Genomic DNA, 11,896 nt, shown 5'->3' with positions numbered 1-11,896 from the left:
CTACACTGTAGTAGTAGTCCGTGATGTATATCAAATTAGCCCGCGATACGGCTGATCATGATGTATAGAGAAGATAATATTATCGTGCGGCTGATGAACCAACGAACTTCCATGTGTCATGGAATAAAAGACAAATGAGTTTGTTCTTCCAACCTTTGTGGCGGGCGACGTTATCAGGGTCGCGACTGACGATAGTTAGTAAATTGTAAATTGTAAACAATTATACACAGCGATAGCTCAGGCAGTCAGGCTCATCTCATGACGTTCGAAAGGGAACTCATTGTAATAACTTTACCTAACCTACCCATTCCGATTGTTTTTTATTTACTAACATTATTATTATTATGTCGGCCCGGACTACACGAACGATAATAAAGTTGAGTCCACCAAGTGCGCCGACGGTACGACAACGGCTCCAATCTGTCGTTCCTACCGACCGTTCGTCGTCGTCTCTCTCTATCTAACCTCCGTCAACAAGAAGTGTGATCGGAACCGGTTGCCACTTGTCTTTGTTTTGTAACTTCGCGATCGCGACTACTTGACCATCCGTGGCCCGCCGACAGAATCAAATAAAATCGAATCACCACCACAGTTCAATTCGTTGTTCTCCTACTTGGACTTCAGGCTAATCGGACCCGGTGAACATAACATCTAGACGTATGTGTTTACCTACACTATAAATTGCTTACTACATTACGCCTATTACTTAGTGCGTAGACTTCACTACAATGTGTCATGCCTGCACTGGATATACTGTGGTTTGGAATGTTTTTGAAATACCATTTGCCCGATGACAGTTTTATCAATCACAAGTCCACTAGATTTACTTAGATAAATTAGAAATAGGTAAAAACTTAAAAAAAAATATAAAATATACATACCTATTCAGTATTAATTCAAGGTTAACCCACCCCTATGATTTAAATTTACCTAGTCCAGCCTAATTCTTTACGAGTTTATTTAGTATATAAAAATGTTTTTATTCACAAATCAACAAACAATAGGTATTTTTGTTAGGTACATAAAACTATTATTATTTGTTGGTATAGTATAGACATAATCACCTACAAATATACTGATGTCTTTAGGAAGCACTATGGATATTATTTTAGTTAATAATTAATTATGGCTGTACAATTATGAATTTTATATTATTCGTACCTAATTCTATTGTATCTGTGTCTCTACACAGTTTTATATATATTGTTTTGTAAATGAAGTTTTTTCCATCAATAAAGATAATAATAATAATATGTCTAACATCAGATTTGGTTTAATTTTACTTTCAAATATTACCTCTTATAATATTATAATATTTTATTATTACCTAATATAAAAATTTATTTCTAGAATAATTGGAAACTTACCAATTTTACTTGGTTTTTACATTTTAATTATTTTATATTGTACTAAAATTCTATAAAAACTAAAACAATATATTTTTTTTAAAAATAAGTTTGAATTAACCACTTTCACTTTAATTGAAGGCAGTTTAGACATATAAATAAAAATTTATCAGGTTTTTTGTGCTTATATAGTTGGATAAGTATCTAGTATCTATATTTTATTTTATTATCATGTTTGTTTTAGTATCATTTGTGGTTTGAAATCACACCATGTCGAGTTATAATGACTATCAACATTGGCCCCAAGAATCCACATCAAATTCAGAAGAAGAAGAATTGTCATCTCCTGAAATTGAACAAGATGATAGTGATGATGAAACAGAGTCGTCTACATCTAGTACTAGCACTTCAGCTACAAGTAGTAGTGGTAGCAGTCAGTCAGGTTCAGATTCTGAAAGTACTAGCACTGCTGATGAAGATGAAACTATATCACTGAAAACAGAAACAGTGTTAGCCAATAAAACTGAGCTTAGTTTGCCAACTGGAATGTGTGAAGATGAAGGAGTTTTTAAACAATTATTTTCTGTTAATTCTTGGGTATGCCTTAGTGATCAACAAAAGCAACATTTAAAGGTAAATTGTATTCACAAGCTTTTTTTTACTTTTTATGAAATGAAAAATAATCACATCATTTAACTTAGGTACATAGTAAATTTTAAAAAATTAATACAATTTGGTTCTCTAGAATTTTCTCCCTACATTTCCTGAAAATGATTTAATGGAAAAAGAAATTACTTTAAGAATGCTATTTGGTGGACAGAGTTTTCGTTTTGGTGTTAATCCAATTGATGATTTTCATGATAAATTAAAAGATGGACATTTTCGACCTGATATTGTCAAAATGAAATCACTTTTACGACGATCACTCAAGAGAGAGTATAGGTAAGAATTATTTTTACAATTTTTTTTCACTTATTTTTAATTATAATAATGGTTTCTTATCAATATTTCAGAAAAAATCAACGCATATATAATTTTAGTATGTTAAAAAAATTACTTTCTGGGCGTAAAAAGGTTATTGATGTTTTAAATGGTTCTTCTACTACATCCGTGACAAATAATGGAGGTAGTAATAGTTTTACTGTGCATCAACAAGTTAAAAGAAGATATTTCCGAGAGCTTTCTGATATTAAACATTTAGTAGGGGATGTCTCTGAAGAAAGTTCAGATAGCAACTATCAAGGTTAAAAGCTTTTATACATTTTGATTATTAGTTTTTAATTATTTTACATTTTTTTAAACATTTAGAAGGACCACCTGCTCGTTTGGGTAAAAAACAACGGCGTAATTTAAGTATTATACAAAGTTCTCTTTCACCTGAGCTAGAAACTATTACTTCTACATTAGCAGCTTTTCCTGATAGAATAGATTTATCTAAAGTTGCTTTGCCGACGAGTAATCCATTTGAGCCTTCTGATGATATGTATAAAGAAATGTTGATATCTCATAAGAGAAAAAAAAAGAAAATGGAAGAGGTATGTTATTCTAGTAAAATGTATGTAGTAACAAAAATAATAATATATGTAATTATTTAAGGAACATAAACGTATGAGATTTGATCAAATTAAAGAACAAATTAAACCAGTAGTGTCATCAGGTACTGAGAAAAAGAGATCAGCAAATAGTGATCGACCTCGGTTGAAGCGTACAAAACCAGTCAAACAGCAAACCCAGTCAATCAAACCACCTCTTCAGTTAGATATACAATCTTCTTTGCAGTTAGATGTACAGTTTGATGTAAAAACTCCTGTTAAGCTAGATGTACAACTCCCTGTCCATTTAGATGGAAAAACTCCTGTGCATTTAAGTGTACAACCTCAAGTGCATTTAGATGTACAATCTCCAGTGCAGTTAGATGTACAATCTCAAGTGCAGTTAGATGTACGGCCTCAAGTGCAGTTAGATGTACGGCCTCAAGTTCAGTCAGATGTACAACCTCATGAACATTTAGATGTACAACCTCAAGTGCAGTTAGATGTAGAACCTCATGTGCAATTAGATATAAAACCTACTATGCAGCTAGATGAATTGCATGATATTTCATCGAAGCAAGAAGACAGGGCTCTATCAGAACCATGTAGTATTTCATACACCAAAGAAGAGATACTACAAAATGTAGTTTCACCTACACTCCTTTCACCATCTCTGCATTCACCATCTTCACCATCAATTTCTATATCTAATATGGCTGAAGAAGAATCAATTAAGACTAATTTGAATGCCATCAAATTAGATCCTTGTACTCCTATTCTAACAGATTTTTTAAAAATCGAAGAAGAATTAACATTAAATGTTCCTATTAAAATGGAACCTATCAGCTTAACAGCTGATGAAATACGTAAAGCAGAAGAAGGTCAAGCTGCAGCAGCTATGTTATTAGAGCAAATGAGTGATGTTGAAGAAAAGTATAATTCACCATTAATTCCTTCACCACCACTTCCATCACCACCACTTCCATCACCACCACCATCACCACCTCCATCACCGCCTCCCTCACCACCACCATCACCAAGACTCTCTTCCCCTCAACTATCTGATAATATTTCGGATTCTAAGTTCAGTCCCCCTAATTATATTCAGAGAGAGTTTCATCCAGAAGACATGTTAACTAGTACAGTGCAAACCATAAATACAGAGTAAGTATTATTTATATTATGTTATTATTTTTTGATAGCTAATTATTAAAATGTCATCACAAGTTAACATTATACCTAATATATTATATGAATTATTTAGATCTCCACCTAGGACAATTCATTCTTGTTTACGCTCTCTAACTCCAAGTGACTACGGTTCTAAACAGCTATCATTATCACCAGTGTCTACTCCTAGTAAAGTTGTAACAGATTCTAATTATGTTGGATCATTATCAGAGTTAGAGGGTTTTCATGTTTTGGATATTAAAACTATGTGTAATGAGAATTTAGATCTGAAGACGTATGTTAAAATATATCGTGTATTATGTTTAAATTGTATAGAAAATATTTTATTTATTTTTATGTATATATTTTTAGACCTCAACTAAAGAAGATAGTTTCTAGTTTCTTTGCACTTATAAGGGATATAATCTGTGCTAACTGGGATTACCGTATGGATATGACTGCACTAAATGAGCGTGTTCATGACTGGGTGAATTCAACATTTAATAACAGAAAAAATCCAGATTGGTACCACAGTTTAACTTTAAAGACTTGGCCTAAATCACTACAATCTGCTATAGGTTTCTTAGCAGGACATTTCCCTGGTAAATTTGTTATTATTTCCTTAAAAAACAAATTTTATAATTAATTATTTAATATACCATTTTCTTTAGAGTGGCAACCCGAAGATTTTGTTCCTTATATTGAATATAAGCCTAATTTAGATATTTATCAATGGATTGGTGCTGGTAGAGATTCAGACACTCGGCTTGGAGATTTATGCAAATGCTGGTTACATAATTTGAATAACATTAGTTCAAAATTGAAAAGTATCAAAGACGATGTAGTTGGTATTAACAATGTACCAATACCATCTACCACAGATATTATTTCAACAATTGAAATGTCTGAAACTGATACAACAATTCCTTTACCTTTACCATTATTAGACACATGGATAGTGACTCCTTCCAGTATGGAAGAACGTATAATTTTTCAGGCTCAAGTAAGTTAAAATATATAATTAATTTAAAACAAAAATGTTTTGATTAATATTTCATTCTTATTACAAACAAGGAAATGCAACGATTTTTGAAACCACATCGTTCTTTTATTTATCAAATGCATGGTTATGAGTCGGTTGTGGGTCCTGTACGTGGTATTTATAATTCATCTAATATTCACAAAGCAGCTCGTGGTCATTCCTTATTGATCGAAAATAGACCTCATTTCATATCAATATTGGTATTAGGTAAACTATTATTGTTATTATTTATGCTCATGTAAAAAATAAAAATAAGAATTAATACATAATGTTATGGCATTTCAGTACGTGATGCGACAGCTAGATTACCGAATGGAATGGGAACTCGAAGTGACATTTGTACCTTACTTAGAGATTCACAATACTTGATGGAAGCAAATCTTACTGAATTACATAATGCTGTAAGCGGGGCTTTAGATAGATTGCATTATGAACATGATCCTTGTGTTAAATATGATCCAAAACGTAAAATATGGATTTACTTACATAGAGGGCGAAAATTAGAAGAATTTGGTATGTACACTATAAACTATGGCTTAAATATACAAGGTTATTGCACATGGGTGTATGTTATCAAACAAAATAAAATAGCAGTGAAAGGTACATGGCTTAAATATAGGTTGCTTCCTTACCCTGCCATTTTAATTCCATAATGTGATAAAATTATATAGCGAGGGTACTATTGCAATAACCTAGTATATTTGAGCCATGCAATATGCATTATTTTCTTTTAATTAAGATCATTAACATTTTGTTTCTTTGCATCTTCAAACCAAAAATTAAATTAAATGATAAAAGCAATTTATATATGCCTTTTTATTTTTTATTATATTAAAACAATGGCACTAATATATATAATTTTAGTGCTTATTATTTTCATAAAATAAAGTTACAAAATGAAAATAAAAGTAATAAATAAAAAAATATTTCTGATTAGAATTTATCAAGATTTTGATGTGTTCTATTATATTTGAAGTAGAAGATATGGTTACAAAATCAAAATTATTATGCTTAATTTGTTTCTACTATAATATGTTTGTATTATGTTTCAGAACGTTTACATTTAGAACAACAAGGTGCAGTGAAGATGAAATGTTGGCGAAGAAATAAAGCACAAAAAAAGACACTAGAACCTAAACGTACACCAAATAAAAAATTAACATCCAATGTTCTTTTAGAATCTTTATCAATGTTAGATTTACCTACAAGTTCAACTTCAGATTCTATGCCAAGTTCAAGCACATCACCTGTGTTGTCTGATATGCGTGTCACTCAAGAAATGAATAGTATAGAGCATTCAAAACAAACAATAAAAACACCTCGGGTTACTAAAAATCGAAAAGTACCTGCACAGACCATGCAAATGACTGATAATGCAGTTGAGCTAAACATAGAACGTCCAACACTAATTGATCAAAATAGTATTGTCTCTTCCCAAATATTTTCTATGCCTGTTTCAAGCCATATTTCAACAGTTACAGCTAGTAATAGCTCAATTATTACTTCTAGTAATATTCCTAATCAATCATTTTCTAGCAATATTACTAGCCAATCAATAATTAGTAGTAATAGTCAGTCAATTGCTAATAGTTTCAACTGCCAATCAATAGCCAGTAATATAAATAGTCAATCAATTGCTGGTAACATTTTAAGTCAGTCAAAGGCTGGTAACAGCCTAAAAGTAGTTAACAGTCAAACTGTATCCAATAGTGGACAAATGATTAACATTTCCCAAACTATGAACAGCAACAATCAAGCATTTATCAATAACAATACAATGGTTGTTAACAATATTTCCTCAAATGTATGTAATGTTTATTTTTATTTATCATTATTTTTAAGTTGAAATGTGTTTTTAGAAACAAGTGATATCATCTGGAGATCTTATAACAATTGGCCCTAGGAAGAAAACAAAACATGTTCAAATTGCTCAACCAGTTTCTATTGGACAATCTTCTGGTACATTATATTTGTCATTTGTCATTTAAATACACGTAATATATTCTATATAATTTTTTTCATCTTAGGCCTTACAAATTATCAACATGATCATCATCTTAATATTACCAAACCAGCTCAAATCAAAGAACATCAACGCCAGATATTAGTTTTAAAACAAAAACGATCTGATCATTCAATTTCTAGTTCTGAACAAAATTCAACTGTTGTTAACCAAACTGATACTGTAAAACCACAAACTGTTCAACATTTTATTCAACTTCAGCACCAACAAAAATTGCAGAAACAACAACAAATGCAACTGCAACTCTTGCAGCATAAACAAATTCAGCAACAAAACAAACAGCAAGTCATTATCAGAAAGACTGATGGGGATGACAAGACAGAAGGAGGAGATGCTGAACAGCCTCAAGTTATATTCTTAAAACAGGGTCCAAGAAATGTCCAACAACAAGAGACACAACAGATAACACAGCAGCAATTACAACAGTTATTGATGTTGAGGCCACAACAACAGACAGGGCAACAGGCTCAGGTTGTCATGGTTAAGCAACAAGGAAATGATCAGAAATCTATTGCACTTAAGGTTTGTTGTATTTTTATTTGTCTTTATATTTTTCATTTATATCTTAAAACATGCAATTCATAATATTTTCTTATACAATTTTTTGTAAAATTATGATTTAGTTTTTGATCCTGTGTCCAAACTCTAATGATGGTGGGTTTTTTTTAGTTACCTCTATCGATTGGTTGAAAATTTCCATATTATTTCTATGGAGTCTTATCTTAATTCCCTCATTAGTATAAAATAAAAACATGGTAAAAATAATAAGCAAGCACATATTTTGTTTTGTCATCAAAAATATCTCGACTTCTTCCTGCATAACATAATTTTTGTACGTAATAATTTATTAATGATTTAAATTTATTATTTCTATACAATACATAATATCATTGATTATAAATACCATAGATTGCTCACTGGCTGGTTTTTCGGTGTCACAAAATATTTACTCCCGGTAGAAGGTGAGGTGACGTGACTACTAGCGATTACAACGTTACCCTACATTACTAACCACAAGTCCGCACCCAATATCACGGCCACCTGGTTTATTAATGTCTGGCAACGTTGTAATCGCTAGTAGTCACATCGCCTTGCCATCTACCAGGAGTAAATATTTTGTGCCACCGAAAAACCGGCTAGTGAGCAATCTACAGTATTTATAATCAATAGTAATATGAATGTGAACAATCATCACATGAAGACCCAGTTTTACTATTTTTTTTATTCTTTAAGTAGGTATAGTTTCAATTTTTTTCTGAACAATGTATGTGATAAGTTGAAATCAACTAACTTAAGTTTAGGTTAATTTTTTGTCTACGTTGATTTTATAAAATTATGAATAAAATTGATTGATTATTTAATGTTTTTCATCAGAGAATTAGACCAAGTATATAAAATGTATTTTTAAATATGTGGTAGGTACCTACTAAATTTTTAATAATTGTTTTAATTTCTTTTAATCTAGCCAATATTGACATCAATTCGTGGAACAAAAATTCAACAAAATCCAGCAAAAACTGCTAATTTGTTAGTACAAGCAAAACAAGCCGCTCAAAATGTACAACGAAAAATTACTAAGCCCCTTGTTGGCCAGTTTATGTCCAATCAAAGAGCACAATTACCTGTTGATTCAGTTCTTGCAAATAGAAAATTATCTGGCGTTCCTGGTTAGTTAATCCAAAATGTATACTAATTTATCATGTTATTTATTTTATATTCTATTTGATATTTAGGTACTCCATTACGAATTTCTGGAGTACAAACTTCTAAAAGTGGTCAACCACACTATACAGTGGTAACTGTTGCTCAACCGAAACTTATGCCATCAAATCAACCAAATATTGGACAGGTAATTAATTAGAAATTTCTTTAAACTGTAATATTTATGTATTCTAATGTATATGTATATTTTCATAGAAAACACCTACTCGGATTTCAACTATAAATGATCGTTTAAAATCTGGTGATACCAATCAACCACAAACTGTACGTGTGGTTCAGTCTCAAATTGGCGGAAAACCTTTATTAGTCACTAATAAAGTAAGTTTATTTTTTGAAAAGTATTTAGTTTTATGATAAAAACTATTTCTCAGTGAAGTCCATTAATGGTGGATATGTTTTTTATTTAAAAATTTGAGTTACATAGGTGAATTTTTTAGTTTTTCTAGCACTAGGGTCGTTAAGTTGATAGTTTTAGTTTTAGTATTATCATTATGACACATGATCTATTGGAATTATATTAGGAGCCATTGAAACCTTAACATCATATAAATATTATTAAATTTAAATAATTTTCATAGGCACAAATTTCATCGGCTCTAACGGGTATATCAACATCATCAGCAGTAGTTAGTTCTACCGCCAACACTTACACTGTGGTGCAGCAAGGTTCTCAACAAATACTTGTGCCTGCTAGTTCTTTGAAATCTTTTCAAGGATTAAAAGTTATACCATTATCACAACACAATATTAAAGGTTTATAGTTTTGCATTATGCCTGTTTTACTAGGATACGTATTATATGCGTCCATATGAAACAGACCTTAGTTACCTATCTCTGCATAAATTTGACTTGAATAAAAAATATGTTACAGGACGATCACAAATGTTTGCTCGAATATTAAATTCTGACAGTGTGAGACCTGTGTTCATTCATCAACAGTCTAATCAAGACACTTGCAGCCAAGGGCCTACTGAATCAAATACTTAACCTTTGTGGGATAACAGTTCCTTATTAATTATTTTTTTATTTATATACATTTGTTATACAATATATTATAATGACATGATTTATTATAAGCCATAATAAGGTTTAAATATGATTTAAATGTTTACTTTGTGTATGTAGTCTGATTGTTACCTACTTTTTGTTTTATATTTGTTTGCTTCAATAAACTTAAATTAAAGGATTTGTTGTCAAATTACATAAATAGAACTTGTTAATAGAATTATTTTCATCTAAAAATTGAGTAGCTGGATAAGTTTTAAACGTTTATTAATTGTTGGTTCCTGGAAGTAATTTCTAATGATACTCCATACAAAATCGAAAAAAAACAGGTATAAAATGCCTCATGGCACGTTCTTAAATAGACAAACTTCCCTTCCAACCAAATTTGAAATTGTCTCAGTTGGGTAACTGGGTCAAAAACTATGGCCGGCAAAGACTAGAAATTTTTTACGATAATTCAGTTTCTAAGTAAGTTATAGTCTATAGAGCATTTTTAATTTACGCTATATTATAAATTAAATATGCAAAACTTGTTAAAAAATTGAACAGTTGTAAAAACCCACATACAACTATAAATAATGTTCTATTCACCTAATTTTTAAACTAACAATGCTGGACGTGATCTGCAGAGTGTACCTTGTTTCTATGTTACGCACTTGTAAGATGGAGAACACAAATGCTTGTGTTACAACCTCTTAATATATTGATTTTAAACTTATAGTACCTAGTACCTACTGCCTTACCGTAACAGACTTGATGCCGACCCTAATATGATAATACAACTTTCATCAATAAAGCCCAATTTTAAGAATATTTGTAATAATAAAAAGCAATTTCACTCATCCCATTAAGAGGACGCCATACCCACATATTGTGTTTTCTCCGTCTTACAAAAGTGTAACATACGATAATTCAGATTTTAAGTAAGTTATAGCATGTATAATAAATGTAAATTAAAAAAGCTCATAACTCATTTAAAAACTGATCTACTATCGTAAAAAATCTTCCAACAAAACACAGATAATATTCTTACCGTCAAGTTTTGTAATAGGTCGATTTTTAAGATAACGGCATAAAACTTGAATTTCTAAGCGTAAATTTAGTATGTTTCGGGTTTGTAAGACGGAGAAAACACAATATGCGGGTGTGGCGTCATCTTAAAATTAAAATTTAGTAGTCCCTTTATTGTCTGTTATTTAAAATATTTTTTGAATTTAATACGGAATAGTGTACCTATACTATACACATTATTATAATTTTTTATTTGCAAATAATCCCTACATAAAATGTCCCATTAAAACTATTGAATCAAAGTAGGGGTTCTAATTGTTGAGCTGTAATAACTTATTGTTGAAAGCTAAATATAAAAAGCTAAAAATCCAAAAAAAAGTAGGGGTTCTACGATAAAAAGTTTGAAAAACGCTGCTCTAAATAATATTTCTAACTTTAAGTTTGAATATAGGTAATTTCACTCTATATTAAAGATTTAAAGCTAATAACACATAATTAGTTATAATTATGGGTCTATTGACTTTTGAAACTCCTGCCGATGTTAAGATACGTTTTGTACGTAGAATTTGAATTCTATACTTGAGTGCCTTTAAATTGCCTATTTAATGCACCGTCTTAATCAATATTTTATAAATACAATATAATAACAAAGTATAGAAATTAGAAAGTGTATCCCTAGTCCCTACCTTACAGTGTTTGGCAAGTTCCTTATAAAAAGGAATTCGTTCCGTTTCTTGTTCCTTAAAAAAAAAAGAATTCGTTCCTTTGGAACATGAACGAGTTCATTTTTTAGTTCCAAATAAAATAAAAATTCTTATTTAATCTCTTATGTTTTTTTTTTCGTATACATACTTCTTTAATTTTTAACTATAATAATATATAACTACAAGTAGGTACATATTTTATAATTCTATTTTGATATTTACTTCAAAATTAAATTGTTGGCCAACGTATGTCGATTATCTTAACGTCGATACTCGATAACGATCACTAATTAGCACTATATATAATACACATTAAAAAAAATATCTGAATTTCAATTATT

The 11,896-nt window shown here is 30.5% G+C and overlaps 1 protein-coding gene across 2 annotated transcripts; it reads left to right on the top strand.

Moving 5' to 3' along the window:
• Positions 1–234: 234 nt before the first annotated feature.
• Positions 235–10,021, top strand: LOC132939037 (uncharacterized). Of its 2 annotated transcripts, none has more exons than XM_061006033.1 (19): positions 235–657; positions 1,591–1,979; positions 2,092–2,288; positions 2,360–2,589; positions 2,655–2,881; positions 2,943–4,042; positions 4,143–4,343; positions 4,421–4,650; positions 4,720–5,051; positions 5,123–5,297; positions 5,376–5,603; positions 6,143–6,894; positions 6,950–7,049; positions 7,118–7,635; positions 8,579–8,780; positions 8,847–8,962; positions 9,031–9,153; positions 9,414–9,588; positions 9,707–10,021. In XM_061006033.1, exons 2-19 carry the CDS (start codon positions 1,617–1,619, stop codon positions 9,820–9,822), a joined length of 5,385 nt encoding a protein of 1,794 aa, XP_060862016.1. In that variant the 5' UTR covers positions 235–657; positions 1,591–1,616; the 3' UTR covers positions 9,823–10,021. The 2 variants fall into 2 exon arrangements, with proteins under 2 accessions (XP_060862016.1, XP_060862017.1); XM_061006034.1 differs by lacking the exon at positions 235–657 and adding an exon at positions 694–846.
• The last annotated feature ends 1,875 nt before the right edge of the window (positions 10,022–11,896 follow it).

Source organism: Metopolophium dirhodum, chromosome 2 (genome assembly GCF_019925205.1).
Source record: "Metopolophium dirhodum isolate CAU chromosome 2, ASM1992520v1, whole genome shotgun sequence".
NCBI classification, from domain to species: domain Eukaryota; kingdom Metazoa; phylum Arthropoda; class Insecta; order Hemiptera; family Aphididae; genus Metopolophium; species Metopolophium dirhodum.
Note: the sequence above shows the minus strand (reverse complement) of the source record. Positions and strands in the feature narration are given on the sequence as shown.